The sequence below is a fragment of the Chiloscyllium plagiosum genome, chromosome 21, assembly GCF_004010195.1.
Source record: "Chiloscyllium plagiosum isolate BGI_BamShark_2017 chromosome 21, ASM401019v2, whole genome shotgun sequence".
Taxonomy (NCBI): Eukaryota; Metazoa; Chordata; class Chondrichthyes; order Orectolobiformes; family Hemiscylliidae; genus Chiloscyllium; species Chiloscyllium plagiosum.
Window position 1 is genome coordinate 17,100,857 of NC_057730.1, and position 22,180 is coordinate 17,123,036.

Sequence of the window (22,180 nt, forward strand, 5' to 3'; positions counted from 1 at the left end):
CCACCCCCCTAATTCGGTCTATTCCCCAAACGCACCCATCCCCCCCACTACCCTCTCCGGGATTAGGAACCTAAATTCTCTGCTGGCCATGTACAAGTGAGTGGAAAGGCGGAGCTGAGTTTCCAGGCTTGCAGGGACCGGGCCGGGTCAGAGTGAGTCCGCCGCACATTGCAGTGAGCTCAGCGTGTGCCCAAGGACAGCAGCCGCGGGCCGTAAGAAACTCTGCCTGGGCGGAGACCGTGTGCGAGAGCCGCCTCTCGCTGCCCTCATCAGTCGCCAGTCGGCGGCACGATGTGAAGCTGTCTCAGTCTGAAGCTCTTTCCGAGGTTGGAGTTGGAGTTGGGGGGGGGGCTATGAGGAGCTCCACAATTAGCCTCTGTTCCTGTGTAAGAGTGGGACCATCCAAGGCGCTTCTGCACCGGCTCCAGCATTTTCCATCCGAAGTAGCAGAAATTTCTGAACCGAAAGGAACCCCTTTCTCCTTGGCGGACCGTCTGAACTTCAGCCGCTACCCTATAAACTGCAGGAATTAACACCTTGACCCCCAAGTGAATTCAGAATTAAATTGGGGGGGGGAAACTCCAAGAAAAAACTTTGCCAGATTTTGAGTTCTCTCTTAATCTGGATCTTTAAGTGGGATCGTCCAAGTGGTGAACTTTCAAAAGAACAGGAATAAGTCGGTTTTTATGATAAATTCTCTCTCATAGAGACTCTGTGTCCCATCCCCTTTTTTTTGTGTGCAGCCAGACAGGTGATGGGCGTATCAGTCCGGTGCAGTGTTGACTCATGGGTTTTTCAGTTTGGTCTGATCTGAACAAATATGCAGATCTACCGGCTGGTCTGCTGCTGATGCCAGAGAGAGAGAGAGAGGGGACGGCAAGGAATTGTACAAATCCAATGTGAAACAGGGAGAAAAAAAAAATCCTCACACTCTTAGTGACTTTTCCGAGGGATGGTACTGATTTTTTCTGCGAAAGGGGCGCCGCTGAAGCTCCTAAATGATCGATTCTCGCTGCAGGACAAACTTGAAGTGAAACGAAATGAGAGCCACGGTTTATTTCATGCTCGGCTTTTGTTACCTGACCTGTGCATGTACAGAGGTAAGGTATTTCTTTAAAGTACGGTAACTGTTAACCTCCTCACGGCTCCCTGCTGTCCATGCTCTCTTTATTTATCTTGAGTGATAGCGGATGGTTCTTCTGCTATTTTCTTTGAGCTTTTGTGTGTGTGTGTGTGTGTTTTGAACGAGCCGTGCTTTTGTTAACCAGTCCCTGGCTCTGTGCAGTCGCAGCTCGTCTGCTCGGCAAACTCTGCGCCGGGTTTTCCACCAAATGTGCTTGCAAATATTCCCCTCCGTTAAAATTGATCAAACGGTTCTGTTGCTTTTTTAAAAAAAAAAATTCCCTCAGGGAATGGATATTTGTGCTTTGCACTAACTTGGTGCATGACAGCATTTTTTTTGCGGCAGGTCTTGGCTTGTGCTCCGAAACGCCTCGGTGTTCTTTAAGTGGGGTGGAGAGAGAGAAAAAATAAGGCAAAACGATCGTGAGTGGCCAGAATGGTGACTTTTATTACCTTCTCACCGAAAGACACCAGATCTGGAAGGGAGGGAGAGCAGCACAACAAATTATTGTTATCGCTGGAAGGCTGGGTTTGCGGGCAAAGTGGCTGAGGTCTCTTGTTAGAGCGTGTGTCTCTCTCTGATCAAAGTATCAGCCTGTGCGAGAGTTACAAGGAAACACAACACCAGGTGCTCCACACCGAGCCCACTAACTTTCTGGTGCGCTTGATTTAGCACTGCTACATTTTACTCGGCGACTGACTGCGAATCAGTGAGAACGAGCGCAATGGTGGTTTGCAAAATGATCTTACTCCCTGTCGGTCACTTCAGAGCTGTTTACTGCGGGAAGCTGGGGCTGAGCATTCGACCTGAAGGCGACATGCTCACAACCTCAAGTGCGCACTTGTTTTACTCGGCCTGTTTCAACCCCCTTTTACACAGAGCGGGTCAAGCTCTGCACTCATTCAAATGACTTATAAAGTTTCTAAAGAACTTGGAGAGTTTACTCTTTTTTTTAAAATTAAAACTTTTCATCGAGGAGGACGATGCGTCATTTGTTTTGTCGATTATTCTATTTTTATGCCTTTTTTCGCTTATTTGCCTCATTTACTTCCAAGGAAGCTGAATTTCCCCCCGAATTGCTTGAGAAGCTGGCACACAGTGATATTACCAGCATCCGCGATCTTCAGCGCCTCCTGGAGATTGAATCCGTAGGTAAATTATGTTTATATGTATATATTACCTTCTTTGTCTCGCACATGGGACCACGTTATTGCCTTGTAATAGTAAACCGCACATTTCACGCTGGCTGTCATGTTTATCAATTGTTTCTCGTGTAATGAAATGAAGTCTGAGAGGTTCAGAATCCTGTCTTAAAGCATTAATGCAGACAGGCTGCAAAGCAGCTAGCGATCTCTGTAACATTACAACCCTTGTGTGAGAACCGGGGCGCTCCACTTTAGAACCCCTCCTCCCCACATACACAGGAAAATAAATTGTGATGGGCTTGGAACTGCATTTTAGGAGTCAGCTCGTGGTGGCACGGCGCGTCCGCCGTCCCACACCAAGCCAGAGTACATGATATTTAAGGCGTTTATAGTGCAAAGCCGGAACGGCTCTATATTTGCACAGTTGGGTTGTTGTATGTCATGTGAATTACAAGCGTCAAGACTGACAGCAAGCGCTTGAGACGCCCTTAGTAATGAAGATCAGCACATTGATCCGTTTAACCAGAGAAAGCACTGTTCTCCCTGATGCAGAGTGTTAGTATTAAATATGCCTTCGATGTAGACAGCACCCCTAACAACTAACCCGAGCGAGCTATTTGTGGAGAACATTCAGAAAATGTTAGGTGATAGTCATAACACAGAAGCAGACAGCTCAACTTCAAATATATTTCTTGGTTGAACGTTTAATTCGAATTACTGTACAACGGAAGACGTCACATATTGCAATTAAAAGCTTCTAAATGTATCAAACCGTGTTCCAGTAATGAGGATAGACCTCGAAGGTATTCCATTTTAGTGGAAAACGGTGGAGTGAGTTATTGAAGTCCACCGTATTCTTGAGGCAGAACCTACTTGATCATGAAGTATTGAACCCGCATTCTGGCATTCCACGGGCTGTTTCCTTTCTAAAACAAAAGGCCATCAGATGCTTAACAGCCACTGATTCTTTTCAAAGCTTTTGGTCAATTAACAGCAATTGGACACTGAAGACAACTTTTTAAAAATATTTGAGCAAGGGAGAAAAACATTATATTAATGCAGCACTTCACATCCATGGGGATATTCCGAAGAATCTCACAGTCACCAAAGAACCTTTTTACTTCTATTGCAATATGGTATCCAATTTGTGTAGGGCAAAATCCCACAATAGTAATTACCAGATAGTTTGTTTTAATGATGTGGTTTGAGTGAAATTGCATCAAGGCATCCTGCTCTCTTTTAAATAGTTCCATGAAATATATCTGAGAGGGCAAGTTTAAGATCTCTGTCTGAAAGACAGATGAGATGTTGCCACAGTGTTAGGATGGTAAATTAAAAGCCTACGTCAACAGAGCTAAGAATTCATGCCATACTCTGTGCTGACGTTGTAAATTAATTCATATGTCTGACAACATAGTTCGCAAAATTGAAAACATTATTAGCAATTCATTTTTAAAAATGCATGATCATGGTTTCACAAAGAGTCATGCAGGAAGGTATTATACTATTATAATACATATTCCCAATGAAGGAATTTTGCCCCAAAACGCTGATTTTCCTGCTCCTGAGATGCTGCCTGACCCATTATGCTTTTCCAGCACCACACTCTCCACAATTATAATACATAGTATGTTCTTTCTCTCAAAGGGAGAGAGTGTGGTGGAGGTACCCAGCTTAGATACATTCTGTGCAATAAAACATTCATAAAGGGGTCAACTGCTCCATCAAAATCCTCTTTCTGGTCATTGCATTTGTTGGTAAACAACAAAAACTGGCTTCTCTGTTTTTATTTTCCTTTTGTGGTCTGAATGACTTCAGACTGAATACAAACAGACCTGAACACCTGAGCAGGAGCCAAATGACCTCCGTGCAGGTTTTGACAGGTCAGTGAGTTGCAGGCTTGTGTTGACTGATTTTTGAAGTAATCTGTTGCATGGTGGCCAGAAGCAAGTCAAAAAAGCTGCAACACAAGTAACACATTTGATTGGATATAAACAAAACCCTGATATACTTTGATATGTGCATTGTAGTTGTTGCCAACATCTACATACACAAAATGTAAAGTTAACACAAGCAGTAACAGTATTTGCAAGTTAGTAAAATTCAGGCACACAGAAACCCTTAGAACAAGTAGATTAAATAAACAATGACTTTCATAAATGGGACTGGGGTAAGAAAACAGATTAACGTATTATTCAGACAACTGCTAAATCAGAAAAACAAATGTAGAGGAAATTTTTGGAGACTTTATCTGTTCAGACAGCAGTAGAATTATTGCACCATACCTAAATTCTTCACCAAACCTACACCAGTTCCCCCTCAAATAAAAACAAACAACCCAGGTTTGAAAGGACAAAACTCTCTCAGGATTTCTAGCTTGGTCTTGGTCCAGCAACTGCTTTTGAAGGGTAAGTGATGACAGACTCAAAATTGACTTTTTTTTCCCCCAATAAGAAAATGGGAACTGAAAGTAGCATTTTCAAGTTTGAGATATTAAAAAGTAAATTATGTGAATTTGCCTGCTACATAATTTAAGTGTCATACAACAAAAGTGATCATTTAAGTTTTAGTAAGCTCCACAATGGCACACTTTTTAATTCATAAATTTATATTGGCTGAATGTGGTGAAGAACTGTAGCAGTTAATACTGCTCTAGGACTGTTCATTTGATGAGTTGGTAGGTGCTTACATTCCCTGGAGTGGCACTGGCCTTACCAATTTAGGAAAAAAACCCTCTGTTTTAATTGGACTCTGGTGGGTTCATTGATCTTAACTGTGACAATGGCCAAGATATTACAATAGGACTGTGTGGGGCAATGAGGTTTGTGTTTTTATGTTGGATAAGGCCAAGTTGTGTTCTGCTGTGACTTGTTCACCTTTACTATAGTAAAGCCAGCTGCAAATACTTGCTGTCAAAATTAAAAATGCTTGGGCAAGGTACTGGTGGGTGCCCAATGCCTGTAGATTACAACCCAGCAAATAACAACAATTTGTACTTGTATTAGGCTTTTTAAGGTAGTAAAATATTCCAAGGTGCTTCAAAGATGTACTATGATATAAATATGTCACTAAGATATTTAAGGAGATATTAGGTCAGAAGGCTGAAGGCTTGGACAAAGGTAGGTTTTAAGGATTACTTTAAAAGTCAGAAAGCAGGGTAGAGAGATGTATAGTTAGGGAATTCCAGAACTTGGGGCCAAGATAACTGAAGGTGCAGCCACCAGTAGTGGAGTGATTAAAATTGGGGATACTTAAAAGGTCAGAATTAGTCTGCAGATATCTCAAATAGTTGTGGGGCTGAAGTGGATTGAACCAAAAGGGAGGAGTGAGGCCCTAGAAGGATTTGAAGACCAGAATGAGAATTTTTAACATCAAAATTTAGCTTGACTGGGAGTTAGTGTAAGTTAGTCAGTCCAGTAGTGAGAGGTGAACAGGACTTGGTGTGAGTTAAGACATATGTAACAGGGTTTTAAATGGTCTCAGGTTTACAGATGAGCATAGTTGGAAGACCACCCTGCAGTGTAGTAGATTGCTGGATTTTTGAGTTAATGAAAGTCATAGTCATAGTCAGAAAGTATGAGGGAAATGAGAGTTTCAATGTTACTAAGGTAGACCTAGTGATGGTGTAAATATGAGGCTGAAGGTTCACCTCAGGAGTAAAATATGACACCAAGGTTACAAACAAATCGGCTTGATCTTGCATTGTTGCCAAAGGCAAAGATGGAGCAGGTAGCTAGGAAATGGGATATTAAGTTAATTCACCTGAGAGGGAGTTTTCTAAACCTCCTTAGTGCCTACTTAGTATTTTCTTTGACTTTCCTAATTAACTTTGTTCTTGTGTTCAGATGTCACTTTTCTCCTTGCTGAAATGTTCACTTATTTATTGAACACTTCTTAAATCTTTGTATTTTTATCCTGTTTTGCCATTTCCACTTTCAGCTCAGTTTATTTTATTATTTTGAGTTTCCTCTATTATTGTTGTTAATTTTTAAGTAATTGTCTACTTCTGCATGTTGAAAGCATTTTGAGTGCTTTCTGAAATGAGAACTGAAAAACTGTAGAAATTTTGGAGATTTGGGCCTTAGCTGAAAATGTGTTGTTGGAAAAGTGCAGCAGGTCAGGCAGCATCCAAGGAACAGGAGAATCGACGTTTCGGGCATAAGCCTTATTCTGGATCCGTAGGAGTTTAATTTGCTGGGTTTATCATATTCCCAGCAAATGAGGAGCAAACTCAAAAATCCCTGTAATTCAGACAGCTTCAATAACTCTAACATCTGTCACATGTTGGTACTTCTTACAGTAGTCTTTAACTGGGGACTGACTTACTAATTATAAACAGACAATGTAGCATGGTATCGTCAAGCTGCCAGTTCCCAGGGTGTGGGATATTGACAGAGGTGGCAGCAAGCTTTGTGTTGTTATTAAACCTGAGATGATCTACTGAAAAAAAGATGTAATTAATTACCTTGTTGGCTAAGCTTGTGTTATCATTCATTCTCAGCAATAATTACTGGTTGGTGATTACTTATTCACATTATTATTTTGATTTGATTACCTATAGTGTGGAAACAGGCCCTTCGGCCCAACAAGTCCACACCAATCCTCCAAAGAGTAACCCACCCAGACTCATTTCCCTCTGACTGACACACCTGACCTACAGGCAATTTTGCATGGCCAATTCACCTGACCTGCACATTTTAGGATTATCCTCCAGAGCACCCAGAGGAAACCAACACAGGTACAGGGAGAACGTGCAAACTCCACACAGACCGTTGCCCGAGGCTGGAATCGAACCTGGGGCCCTGGTGCTGTGAGGCAGCAGTGCTAACCACTGAGCCACCATGCCACCCCTTGTAGGGAGTGTTGTTTTAAATTTGAAATACAGTAATGCTGTTCATGTTAAACATGATCAATAAATGCTTATATTCACTTCTTAACTTTGATTACAAATTTGATATTTAGGACCAAGACAAAGTGAAATGTGTAAAGAGATCTGTTAAAGAAATACTGTAACTTTTCACCGAGTAATGTTTTGAAGTGCCATCACAATTTAAGGACAAAACAGACCTAAGTGTCGAGAAATATTCTCGCTTGCTGTCTCACCGTGGGGCTGTGGCTCCACATCTGCTGGACACCTTCCAGTGCTACAATCTTCAAAGTGTGAACCCGAGCATGAAACCTTTAATACAGTTAAACCTGTTACATGCCCTTACTGAGTGACCACACTTGCAACCTTTCTAAACATGGAAAAATGATCAAGTGTGGGATTCTCCTGCCCCAACATCAGTTTGTGAAATTAACTGTGGTACTCCTGCCTGTTATTTTAGTTGAAATCATTATTTTAGCACACATGAGTAAATGAAATTGGGACTTTCTAGTTTCTGTGGCTCAATGCCACATTATCCTTAATCTTAAATATAAACCCCAAAACTGTTCTCAGATATCAGTTTATTGTGTCAGGAAAACATTGAACAAGGTTCGTGCATGGAAGAAAGTTTGTGTGGAGGATTGCAGTTTTACTAACCTGTCCAGTTTTTCTCTGTGCCATACCTATGTGGTTGATTTATTTCCAGATTTGTGAAACTTAACTGATCTCATGTGAGGTTGGTGGTGGGGATACTCAGAATGGCTGCAGCATCCCTACGATAATGAAGGGAAGAATCAATTAAGTTTTTCATTTGATTATTGTCCAGCGACCCCTTCTGGAAATGTTCAGGTAGATGCCAGGATTACCAATGAAAGCTAATTTCCTTCTCCCACCTCAGCACACTAACATGGTACAAATGTGAAATTAGGCTAGTTGTTCATGCACAACTGGGAGTGGAACTCTTAGATGCTCAGAAATTGAGGAAAATGGGGGAGAAAATTATTTTAAAATGTAACAATGATCACTGTGTGGAGAAAATAATTAATTGTATATTGTTAATGAACAAAATACAACATGGGTGAGACTGGATCCCTGACTTTTATTTCTTATACAATGTCTGTATTGATGAATGGCTATTTTCGTGATTGGTATAATTATAGTAACACTTAAGTCGTATCTCACAGTAGTTGTTGTACTTTGAATTAGCACAAATTGACACTCTGAGAGTCCTCAAAGGCGAATAGTGCATTTAACAGTATTGTATGTTTTATGCACTTTGCCATTAAAAAAAAACATTGTAGCTGTCATGAAAACTTACTGGCTAAATATACAATTTAGTGTAATACTGAGGGAAACATGCCTGGTGGATTGATTTCCATCTTTGGTAACTGTTACATCCTTGGTTTTTCATGAGGACAAGGAATAGGTTCACTATACTTAACCTTAGAATCCATGGCTTCCAGCTTGGAACATTAGCATGTGCTTGGCTGTGATGATTCATGTCGCTAAATAGTATGCTAACTGTTGCTTTGAATTGAGATTGGATCATCTGTGAAATATAAATGAAATTCTTTGTGTTTGATTGCAGGAATGATGACAGTCAACATAAAATATTTAAACGCGCATTTAATATTAACATTGTACTTGGTGTATCAAATGATATGGCTAGTTCTCATATGTACAATTTTTCCTCATATCACAGGGGATGATGATCACACAGAATCTAATTTAAGGTCTCACAGTATTAATGCAGTAAAACATGAATATACAAAGCGTTCAGCACCTATACGCAGAAGGCGAAGTATTGGTAAGTGTAGTTTTACCATTTTATTTTGTAACAGTATCTTTTAAGTATTGTATAACTTTATTTTTGTTATGCAATAGTACCTATTTTGGATACATCAAGCAGTTTATGGGAGAGGTTTACCAGGTCTATCAATATTGTGAAGATGGAAGTGATTACAATCTGAATTATTTAAAATTCTTTTGTATTAGACAATTATTTCAATATCACAGAATCTTATGGTGATACTGTGATCCTGACTTTGTCTTAGAAATCAGTTGAGGATCAGATCAGATGTCATTCATTTGGATGATTTCAGTGTGACATGGAGTTTGCTCACTTTTAAAGTAATACTGATTGTCAGCTCATGTTCCCCTTATTGGTGATTTGAGATGAGATGTATTATTCCTTTATATCATGCAGCGGTATAGACATGTCCTATTATTGTGTAGTTCATGTCATAAGACTGTTGAAACTAGCAAACTGTGTTCTTCCCCCGCCCAAACCATATAGAAATGGACTTGAGCAGCTTTGCACCTGTAAATGTTATCTTGAATAGCTCCAGCTGTAGTTTGGCTCAAAGACATAGCACACCTTGCAATTGACTTAATATTGACAAAGTGTTTAGACTGCTTGCTGTTTATGCTGTTACCTGAACTCCTTGATGTTACTGCCGTGTGATATGCTCTATGTAATTTCAGTAAAACTAATATAAGAAGAGGGCCATAGTGAAAGAACTACATAATGTGGATTTTCTTTCAAATTCTTTCCTCTCTTGGTAGGATTCCACCCATCCCAGTAAATCTTCACGTGACTATTTCTCACATGCAAAATCAGATGGGAATTGTTGGCAAGCCACACAAACATTTTGTTAGGTGATTCTGCCACACTCAATGTTTCTATGGTTTGCACCTTTAACAGGGTACCTAGATAGCAAATAGTGACCTGGCTGATTTTGCTTGCATCTTCTCTTAGCCAAGACTGATCTAAGTTGTAAACCAATCAACTGAGCCATCAGAGCATTGTTTGCAGACAACTGGGAACCCGCATACACTGTGTCGCTAGTCTTTAATTGTTGCAGGTCCATTTAGAAATATTGACATAGATCCTCTCCCTACCTCTAACTTCCTCAAAGACAGTGGGGCAAACACATCAAAGCTGTGTACCCAGAGCAGGGCTTCAATAATTGGAGGCACAAAGTTATAAACTTTATAAAACTGATACTTTCTGGAACTGGCAAGGCTCTGCCTGTTATCCAAGGAAAAACAATACTCTCATTACAAAACAGTTTATGAATAAATAACATAAAAATTGTGCTAGAAAGTCAATAGGTACAGAATATGTGCCTGCTTATAGACTCCTATTTACCAATTCATAACTTTGTATCACTGCCAAACTTACAAAAACATACAATGCCAACGAGATAGAATATACTTAATAGCTTTAAATGTTGATTAATACTTAAATTGGAAAACACCTTATGTTTTCACTTTTGTTTACCTTGAGGTGTGCTACTTTGTTACTTTGTCTCCTCTAAATTGCTTAAAATTGTATCTTTTGGAATTATTTCTGAATTATTGTGGTGATTCTATAATTTGTGGAGCTCTACTCACAAGTAGAAAGGCATCAAAGAACTAGGAAGAAATGATAACATCTTTATTGTTGACCTTGCATAATTTTCCTGGGAGTCTGGTGGAGGCTTGTTGAATCAGCATTTGAAGATAAGTAATATAAATAACAGGGTGCTATAGGTATAACATGTAAGTTACTGAATATCAGGACCAGTCAGCCATTACATAGTAAGTCTGTTTTCTACTTTAAATAAATAGTTAGGTGAAGTTTTGGTTAGAGAGTGTGTCATTTTAGTTCATCATAGCTGTCAGCTGAGGAGGAGCATTGGTAGAGGACTAAACAAGCTGCCTCTTCATTGTCCCAGAGAATTAAGGGATATAGATAATGTAAAATAGCCTAAAACTCTGATAAAGAAAGAAAAGCAAAGTTCACTTTGTTATGTGTTCACATTGTGAATTCAGATTAACTTGATGTAATACCTGAGCTTTATTCTCACTGTCACTGTTTATGATCCCACCTGAGCCTGATCTTGACTTCCTTTTTGTAATGAACATCCAGGCATCAATTAATGTACATATAAGCATGGTTTCCTTTTCTCAGAAAATGTTGCAATTCAACATGTGAAATAAATAGCCTGGTACTAAGATGTTTTTAAAAAAGTAAACAAAAGCAATATTCTGTGGATGCTGGCAATTTGAAATGAAAATGCTGGAAGTAGTCAGCAGGTTTGGCTGGATCTGTGGAGACAACATCGGGTATTTTGGTCAAACCTTAATGATCAACCTTTTCCATTTTTATTTGGAAAAAATGGTCATTTAGAAATAGAATTGCCTGTAGGTATCTAATATTCACCATGTGCTTCTTAAAATGGTTCTGCCAATTAAATCTTGTTATCCCTTCCTCTGTTCAAAGGATGAGGAATGGTTCTATGCATGCTGGGTATCCTCTGAAAGCCAGTCTTCATGTGCTAAACTGTCTTCAGTTTAAACAGTGTGTAACAGCAGGATATTTGATAAGTATCACAACTGAACCTGATCCTGTCATTGCCCAGCATTTACATGATTCCTTCTAGCAAACATCATTGGACAGTGATTAGGGGCAAGTATCCTGCTCATTCTCCCTCTTCTAGACTCTCGTAGTCAACTCTTGCCTTATAACTTACCATAGCAAGTTCAGACAACCTTTCACAGACCAGAGATTGAATGTGGGGATTATGTCAGTATAATTCTATTCCAGCATAGCTAGTAGATTTACTAATTGAGTAGGTTACACCAGCCCCATAGTGTTTTTTACACATTTGTTTACCTTGAAACAAAATGTAGCACTAATTATCTGAAACCCTGACAACTATAGATTAGTACATTCAGACTGCTGAATATGTCATGGTCTATCCTTGAAATTTGTTGGCTAGTGATTTAATCAAACTTTTATTTCATGAGAAAATTGGCAAAACAGCAAAGTATCAGTCATTGTGTTAGTAAAATGAACTTAATCCTGTTATAGTGTTGTAAATCCAAATTACAGATTTCAAATCCTCATTTAAATCTCCTAGATTTTCAAAATCCTGTTTAAAATCTAATACATTTGTACTGATAGCTTGTGTAACTGTTGTTTATGTCAACCCTCTGTTAATCATACAGGCAATGACTGTTATGTTGCACAAAGCACAGTATTTCACTTCTGATTCCCAGTAATGTAGTATGAATTTTAAAGGTATATGAAATTAAATGGTCATTTATTAATATATTTTCCCTTTGACATTTTCTTTCTAAAGTGTTGTAGTTTGTACAGTTGAAACATACTGTGGAAAATCCTCATGTAAGCAAACCTGCCCCAATACATTCTTTAAATTCAAATTCATGCCCCAACATGTTGCAGAGAAGCTGAAGACACATTGTACTGCTGCAAAACTTGTTTATATCTGCATCAATATACCTAGAACAGTCAAATAACATGAGACTGTTTTCTGTCAGCTATAAAGATTTTCGCTCGTTACGTCTGACCTGAGCTGCATGGGTAGACAAAACTGGGCTAGACTCCCACCCTGGCTGATGATCAGCTGGAATAGAGACTAAACTGCTATGACATTTAATACATCCATGTATACTAGAACAGTCCGAAGAGCGTTTGTTATACATAGGTAATGTGTGATTTTTTTTTTTTGAAATCCTGAATAATCTAACAAAATTTGGAACAGGCATTTTCATATTCCATATCGATACTGAACCTTTTTTTCACTGGCTTTTCATTTGGTCAGAAAGTGGAAACTTAACACCAAAGAGCAAATTTTGTTCTACAGAGCTTCACAATTCTGTGTAGCAGTAACAATGATTGAAAGGAAGCCTATAAAAATGGGCAGACTGCTTCAACCTGCACAAAGTCATGTCTGGTTGTGGCCTGGCTTGGGGAGTCATGTGAGAGAAAGAAATAATGGTGATATACAATAGCGCACAAAGTGTTGTACTGATTTTGTACATCTAGATGTCACTATTGTGCCTCTAAATAGTGGGAGTGTTTCTGAAGTAAGTGACATCCAATAGCAAGGAAAGAATCTTTAAATTAATATGTTCTGTTGTTTCACTAATATTCAGGTGAATGGATCATTAACAGTGGAATTGGAATGTTCCTTGTTAGTTTTACCTCACTTGTTCCTCCTTATTCCTGCCACTTTTCACTCTTCCTGCCCGAAATGCTATTTAGGGAGTACAATTTCTTGATGTGTAATGTTGACTCATGACCACTCTGTGTGTGTGTGTGCGTGTGTGTGCATGTGTGTTCGTTCATGACTGGTTGTGGGGTTGGTGATAGAGTGAGAACAATCCTACCATTATCAAAGTACACTTTGCAGCAAGGTCCATCAAATAATACTTAGCATTGTAAACCTCAACCAATTTTTAAAAATTCTTTCCTTTCCAGTTGACCATAAGAATTGGTCAACTCAGTTGACTTAACTTAAGCCAGACACCTCTCAAAAATTGACTCAACCTGACTACGAACTTTTCTGCTTCGATGCATTCTGATCTCAACTTTGATCAAAGAAAAATGGACATCTGTTATCACCTATTATAGTAGCCTGGATTTCAAATATTTACCTTGTTATTTGCAGCTTCTAAAATTGAATATAAACATACTAGTTAGTAGCTGAAGTAGGCCATTTGGCCCCTTGAACTGTTCAGCCATTCAATAAAAGTTTGACTGATCTAAGTGTGCTTTCAACACCACTTTCCTTACTACCCTGATATCCTTAACTTTCTTCTCCCAAATGGTGAGATATACTTTCAGCATCCACCTATTTAAATCCCATCAGGATCAATAAGGTCACCTCTCATTCTTCCAAACTCCAGTGGATACAGATCCAACTTTTCCAACCTTCATAAGATAACCCTTTCATATTGGGAAACAGTCATGTGAGTTTTCTCTGAGCTGTTTCTCATGGAATTATGTCCTTTCTTAAATAATTGATACTTTGAATTATTTTGTTTTACTAAAGTTGAGGATGACACACAAGGATACCAAAGGGATAGGTTCAGGTTAAATGAATTAGCAAAAATTATCAGATGGAGTATGTCAGAAAACGTGATGTTCTGCACTTCGGTAGGGAGAATAGAAGAGCTAAATATTATTTGAAAGGGGAAAGACTGCAGAAAGCTTCAGCACAGAGAGGTTTATGGATTCTCGTGCATGAATCTCAAAAAGCTAGCGTCCAAATTCAGTGGCTAATGGAGAAGGCACATGAACTGCTGACCTTTAGATAAAAGAGAATGGAGTATAAAAGTAGAGATTCTTGATTGGTAGGGGATCAAGGATTTTGGGAGAAGCCAAGAGAATGGGTTTGAGAAACTCCTGAGCCATAGTCGAATGGTGGAGCAAACTTGATAGCCTCATTGCTCATGTATCTAAGGGTCTTATGGAAGTCTTGCTGAAACTATACAAAGCACGATTAGACCGCACTTGGAATACTGTGAACCATTTTGGTCCCCTTCTCTAATGACACATACTGGCATTGAAAGCAGTCCAGAGGAAGTTCACTAGGGTATGCTAGCATGGAGGAATTTTATTATGGGGAGAGGCTGAGTAGAGTAGGTTGGGTTTGTCTTTATTGGTGATAAGAGTGAGAGGAGACCTTGTTGAAATGCAATATTCATAAGGGGCTTTACAAGATCAAGAGATGTTTCCCTTGGGGGGGATAATCTCAGATTAAGAGGATGCCTATTTAAGACTGAGATGAAGTGGATTTTTTTCAGAGGGTCGACAATCTATGGAATGTTTACCAAAGAAGGCTGTCAAGGATTGGTCATTAAGCATATGTGAAGCTGAGATAGACAGACAGGGTTTCTAATCTGTAAAGGAATCAAGAGTTATGGGAGAAAAGGCAGGAACGTGGAGTTGAGTATTGTCAGATCAACTGTGATCTCATTGAATGGCTGAATACTTCTGCTCGTACAACTTATGGTGTAAGTACATGGACTTCTCTTCGGCCTCATGTAGAGTCACTTCCAATGGTTTAAACAGTGCTCTGTATAACAGAAGCATACCACCAATTTTGGTTTCATTTGCAAGCTTACTAACCACACCTTCTGTATTCACATCCAAATCATTTATTAAAATGATAAAAGCAGTGGACCCAGCACCGATTCTTGCGGCACACCACTGGTCACAGGCCTCCAGTCCAACTCTCCCCCGGCTCCCTCTGTCTCCTACCTTCAAGCCAATTTTGTATCCAGATGGCTAGTTCTCCTTATATTCCATGTGCTCTAATCTTGCTAACCAATCTACCATGCGGAGTCATGTCGAACGCCTTGCTGGAGTCCACATGGACAATGTCTACCGCTCTGCCTTCATAATCTTCTCTGTTACTTCTTCAAAAAAAAACTCATTCAAATCGGTGAGTCATGATTTCCTACATACAAAGCCATGTTGACTATCCCTAATCAATCTTTGCCTTTCCAAATACATGTAAATCCTGTGCCTCAGAATCCTTTCTAAGAACTTAACCACCACTGATGTCAGGCTCACTGGTCTGTAGTTCCCTGGCTTTACCTTACCACATTTCTTAAATAATGGCACCGTGTTAGCTAACCTCCAGTCTTCTGGCATTTCACCCTTGGCTACTGATAATACAAATATCTTAGCAAGGGGTCTAGCAATCACTTCTCTAGCTTCCCATAAAGTTCTGGGGTGCATCTGATCAGGACCCAGGGATTTATCCACCTTCATGCGTTTTAAGACAAGCACCACCACCTCTGTAATATTGACACTTTTCAAGATTCAGTATTGTTTGTGGTGCATTTTTCCTGGCAGTACATCATCTCAAAATCTTCTAAAGAAAGAATGCATCACATTTATATAGCAACTTTCATGATTTTAGATTGTTCCAAAACACTTTAGTTAATTAAGTATTTGAAAAGTGTAGCTACTGTTATAATATAGGAAATAAGACAGCCATTTTGGGCATACCAAGGTGTTACGAACTGAAACATGATAATGACCACATCATCTGTATTTGTGTTGACTGAATGTATATTGTTGGCAAGGACACAAGAGATAACATGCCGAAATACCGATAGAACCTCGAATGGAATTGTGTGGGTTCTCCTTTGACAGCAGTTTTGGGCAAGATCCAACTCCTCTTTAATCCCCATATTGTATAAATAGAGTATGTTGTTTAGAAAATAAATCCAAATAACATGAAGTCATTCATATAAAGCTTTCAAAGGGCATGTAAAACATAGTGCATCCTCACCTAGTTGTTCATGTTGTCACTATGCTATAGTATGGATTTTCTACATAGAGTACTGTGTAATCCGTGTCTTTCGTGTTCTGGACTCTTAAGTTCCTTTGCTTATAAAGATAATGTATTCTTGAAAACATCATCGAGAATAAGTAGATAAGTAGTGAAACTTGGGTATGGTTACAGAGTATTATGATAAAGAAGAACCCTTTGGCCCATCAAGTCATTTCTGGCTTCTCTACACTAATCCCATTTTCCAGAACTTGGCCAATTTTCTTGAATGTTAGGTGCCCAGTTATAAGTCTGTATTTGGTGCTGAAGGTAGGCAATGAGAAAATGAATGATCTGCAACATGGAATGACTCTCACACTTAAAAGCTGGATTGGTTAACATGCTACCTCATGTGGTAGTGAGAGATATAGATTGGAAATCTCTAAACTTTTATTCATGGTCTGTACTCTTAGTCCTCAAGCCAAGAACAGTTGGGTTATCCAGTTGGCTTCTGTATTTCAGGCCAATCAAAGGAAACAAATCAGGCAAGGTGCCTGCTTCCAATTATTTCCACATGACCTGCACAATGGGAAAATACCTACTTGTGAATGAGTATGATCCGCTAGTGTTTATAATACTATTTAAGTAGTAATTTATACCTTCAGAGTAGGAAGAATAACGTCATTTAAAAAAATGTAAAGAGAGGAGCATGTTAGGGAGAGGGGAAAAGGTAGGTTGGAAAATAATCTGTGCACAACTGCAGTGTTGTAAGCCACTGGAATGAAAGCAGAGCTTCTCTGACCACATGTGTGTGGTGCTAGTTATGAATGGCACACTTCCATTGTATGGTTTCTGGGTGTGATTGTAGTGGTATGCAAGCAAGTGCAATGTACACATCCCTGCTGGCTGAATCAGAAGGTAATGATTAATGCATTTTAAAGTTTTTTGTGTAATAATAGATATATCAGGGGACTTTATACCTGACCATTGCCTACTATTCAGTCTATAAATGACAAGATCTTAGAACAAATAACATTTTTTCCCCTGTAATTGTTTATTAGGCTCCTTGTGTAATTTTGTTTTGACCATTTAACATGTCCATGATATGCTTTCTTCAGCTAATGTCATGCTATTAAACAGAGACCAGTGTACTTTAATTGAAATTAGGTGAGATACTGAGATTAAAGGATGAATTTCAGAAGGGTTTAGGTGCTGTGCTTGATTTGGGCTTAAATGAGCACATTAGGCCCAATGCCAACTCACCTTAGGTCCACTTCTGTATGGTGTTTGTTAGTTTCTTTACCATTAGGATATTGGCAACAAACACTTTTAATGTTAATCACTGTTAATTGCATGTGTGACTCCATGAGAAGCTGCACTGTTTTGTGTGCTACTGACCCCTATAATAGATTAAAGTGTGGCTGGTTCAATAGAAAATGCACTGTTGTGTGTGGTAGAGCCATATAATTACGAAGGTCCAAGGTTTAATGGCTAATTCATATTGAGTTAACTGAAGCAGGAACATGTTGCAATGGACCCACATGGTGCTTTTCAGGTTAAACTATTTTTCTTCATTAATCTGTTCAGAGATGTTATTACACAACTCTGGAGCAGGTTGGACTTGAATGTGGGCCTCCTGATTCAGGGGTAGGGATGCTACCACTGTACCGCAAGAGGATCCCCTTTAGGCGAAAGAGAGAAAGGATTAAGCAAAACTCCTTCTATTGCTCTCTTTTAAATAACCCCTGGTGGAATGTATGGATGTCAACAGTTGGCAAGGTAGTTGAATAAATTGCTGACGCTCACCATGAGACTCACATGTGACTGGTTAGTTACATACCAGATGGTTTTTTTTTGCTGTTGAATCTATACCTTCAGCAAGCCAATCTGCAGGAATGTAAAATAAAAACCCAGAAAATGCATTTATAACGAGGATGAAAAGCCCTGACTGTTTTCCTAAATATGTTTGCCAAGCAAAATTTCCCCTTTGTGCTTTAAGTTACTTTTTTCTGACAGTAAATACATTTATTGACTCGAATGCTTTGTCTATTTTGAAACATATCTTACGAGTTCAAAAGAAATTGTCTTTCAAACATAAAATATTTGAACCAATACTCAAAGTTACTTTGTTGAAATTTTTCAGAAGAAGCTGTTCCTGCAGTGTGTAAAACAAGGACTGTCATTTATGAAATACCTCGCAGTCAGATAGATCCCACCTCTGCCAACTTCCTGATATGGCCTGCTTGTGTGGAGGTCAGACGCTGCACAGGCTGCTGCAACACTGGCAGCGTCAAATGCCAGCCCTCTCGGATACATCATCGAAGTGTCAAGGTGAGGAAAAAGAACTTAATAGACTGGGTTACAATTGAATCTCACTCATCCATAATCTCATCCTATTCTTTAGAGGAGTGGGTGGAAGGGGGAGTTTGGAGGGAATCCATGTTGGCATGCGTTGTGTGAAAAATAACTTGATATCATCTTATCCATCGTTTAATAAGCCTTAAAGTGATTTTAATTGGTTCTTTTAGGATCTGGAGAATACATTTTTGAAAAGAAAATAAACAATGATATGGTCTGTCTGTTCTTGGCACAAACTGAAGTAAATGGAAAAATAGCTTGTTTATATCCTACAGTAGCTTAGCTGTTTTGGGGTGGATGCAAAAACCTTCATTTTGACCAATGACTTTATATATTTTACTAGGAGCTAACTGCACTTCAGGCCATTATTAACAAAATTGAACTAGTATTGGAATAAAAGATTCAATATTTTGTGATGCTGTAGTCAAAATTAATGAATTAATGTGGCAAAGCTGTTATATTAATGTGGACTGCTTATGATGTTGAGGATCTGGAAATGACATATTTTATTCCTTTTAATACGAAATAACTAGCATACTAAAGGCCAGCTTTAGAACACAAAGCCCATTATGGGTGTTTCAAACAGACCTCGTTGTTTTAATGGAAATGACAGGATGGGGGGTGTTTATTTTTTTCTGAATGGATATCGCCACATGGCCTTTGATGTAATTAATTGTGTTCACATTTGAATGGAACCATTTTGGTTTTTGGAAATGTATCTTTCAGTGAATGCTGGTGTTTACCAGAACTGGATGATTATTGTCTCAGTGCAAAGTGGAGGTAATTTCCATGGCACGTGACTCATAAACAGATGAAGATGCATATGTTGGCAATTCTTGGAATGTAAGCTAAGTTCTCCTTCAGTGACTAAATTGTGACAGCCAATTACTTCAAGTGGGTAGAGTGTCCTTTTCTGTAATTTAAATTATGAGAAGACTCAATTTATCGACAAAAAATTAGTGACTTATGCTGGATCAGAGTAATCCAGATATAATGCCAGAGAATGCCAAACTGGTGACAAATTTGTTTTGATGCTAACTGAATTTTTTGTCCAGCTGTGAATTTGATGTGGGTTGTAGCTTTTAATCACTGAAAAATGTAGCAAATAATTCATCTGATCATTGTGTGAACTAAGTAATCTCAGGCAACACATGTTGTCTAGCTGTGTTTTGAAAAGGAAACTAGAAATTGCTTGTCAATCATATTGTCTGTATTTCCAGGATACTTGAAAGTTACTTTGTTGAGCTAGCTTTATCTGCCTGTTAAAATAGCTTCAGCTCTATACTATTTATACAATTTTTATCACATGCTAAATAAAGAAACACACATTTAGCTAAATACAAACTAGGAGATCTTCAGAAAGTGCTCAAATGTTTTAATGGGAATTAACATTGGCCCTGGTAGACTATACTAAGAAAACCCTGTGATCCTGGTGGGTTAATTGTTTGTGGGTGATGTTCTTAGTAGGATTGTTACATGCATTAGCAGCTTTGGGCTAATGGGGGAAATAACCCAGCAAGGGTCTCTGTGTCTGACCTATTGCTGAAGCACTTACTGATTTGGATATTTTGAGACTTCATACTGATTTTGTTAGCACTTGTTGGTTCAACTCACGCATGAAGAATAATCACTTTAGTGAGGCAAATGAATGAGACTGAAACTTTTATAAAGTCCTTTTATAAAGTTTCTGTTTTTTTTCTAAAGTGCAAAGCCAAGAAATAAAATATCTGGTGCAAAATTTGATCTTTTTACTGATACCACACTTTTAGTCTAGAGAAGAGCAATGCAGAGTCAAGCTTAGAGTGGTGCTGGAAAAGCACAGCAGGTCAGGCAGCATCCGAGATGCAGAAAAATTGACGTTTCGGGCAATGCAGATCCTATCGAGAATTGAATTTGTAGATTGGTGCTAATGTAAGTAGCTCACTAATGTGCATGTTGTCTGAGAAACACTTCATGGAATATAGAATAAATATGGGGCAAGTTTATGGGATTTTCCTCAACTGCATATTTTCCCAAGGAAGCTAAGGATCTTCTATGTTACAATGAGAGTTTGACTTTGTTTTCTTATAGTTTTGTCTGCATATGATTACATTTTTCAGCCTGTTGGTACAAGGGCCTAATCATATATACTGTGTACATGATTAGAACCTTTCTAGATAAAGATCTCAAAGCTTTGCCTGTTCATTGACTGTAAAAAGATTTGGACCAATGATGACTTCAGTTGTTAATTATAGTCTCCATTGCAGCAGCAGGTGTTTCAAGGGACACATTTCAAGAATTTTATTGTGTTTTGCTGTGCTTTGACTTGTAAAATGAACTGTCTGAAGTTCTATATAAATCTTCTCCTCCAAAACCTATTTGCCTAAAGGGTCTGCAAGTATCTCTGTTTTCAGTTATAGTCTGAGCAGGAGACATCCATTGACTAACAGGATTCTTGCACTCTCACCTGAGCCGTGTGAACAGATACAAGGTCATTTTTTTAAAAAACTGTTAAAAGGACAAACATGTAGTTGTTGCCAGTGAGGTCAATTATCAAGCTATACAGAGATAACATGAGATGAAACTTCATACATTACTACAGTGCAAGCTCTACCAAATGGTTTTGTTAATTAGAAGCACAAATACAAAATTAAGCATCCCTTGATAAACAATTATTGTCTTAGATTTGGGGAATCTATTCCATGTTTGCCCCCTTTTGCAAGTGTATTCATGCTCCAAGTAACCAAAAGGGTCATTTAATTATTTAGTTATTCCTGATTTTAGAGGCTGAAAGATAAGTACCATAGGTTGAAAAAACTAAAAAGGGAAAACTATATTAATTAGCAGCGATTGTTTGTTTTAAAATCCTGAAGACCGTTGAAGGGAGGAAAGACTCAAGAAGATTAGCATTTTTGAAATTCTATGGTTGAGGGTGGGGGAGGGGGAGCAGCAAGTTGAAGTGTAAGATTGTGGTACATCCAAAAGTGAAAGTGTATTAGGCTAGAAAAAACAAGATAAAAACATCATGAGCAATGACCATAAGTAATATAATTTTACTTTATTCTGGCAAATAAATTCCAACTCCCGTGCTACTTTCCATTATTGCTGCAACAGTAAACTAATTTTCAATTTCCTGATGCTGAAAATTTGTAGAATATGAAGAAACGTGAAGCCAAATACTATAAAATTGAGATCAAGCAAACCCAAACATTTGCACGTGCAGATGCGCCAAATTAACAACACACATAGATAGCTGTAGTAATACTGAGATACTGTGGGTGAGTTTGTGCTTTCATTTGGTCAATCCAGCAGCAGCAGCAGCAGCAGGTTTAGGACTTGAGAGGCAAAATAAAGGGAAGAATTCACAAAAAGCAAAAACTAATGCAACAGCTGTAACCTAAAAGACCTCAGAGTTAAACCTCAGACAATTGCCTAAACCATTAACAGCTTAAAGACTACTCAACTGCTTAAGGCTATTTCAAAAGTAAATGGGTGTGCTGTGGAGAATACAAGAAAGTGCTGAATACCTTCTGAATTTTTCTGAACTAAAGATTACACCATCAGGCGCACATCTTTTAATTTACACAACCCACTCACTGCCTCATTTTAAGCTTCTGGGATTCAACTGTTT

At 38.7% G+C, this 22,180-nt stretch overlaps 1 protein-coding gene across 2 annotated transcripts in view; it reads left to right on the forward strand.

The window, feature by feature from the left end:
* The first annotated feature begins 149 nt into the window (after nucleotides 1-149).
* The window catches only part of LOC122560577 (platelet-derived growth factor subunit A-like), a 36,562-nt gene continuing 14,531 nt past the window's right edge, over nucleotides 150-22,180 (forward strand). The window contains exons 1-4 of one of the 2 annotated variants that reach the window (XM_043711349.1): nucleotides 150-1,100; nucleotides 2,179-2,275; nucleotides 8,838-8,942; nucleotides 18,356-18,543. In XM_043711349.1, coding sequence (XP_043567284.1) covers nucleotides 1,041-1,100; nucleotides 2,179-2,275; nucleotides 8,838-8,942; nucleotides 18,356-18,543 — 450 coding nt within the window. In that variant the 5' untranslated portion in view covers nucleotides 150-1,040. The remainder of the gene's footprint in view (nucleotides 1,101-2,178; nucleotides 2,276-8,837; nucleotides 8,943-18,355; nucleotides 18,544-22,180) is intronic. The other variant, XM_043711350.1, reaches the window with a different exon arrangement.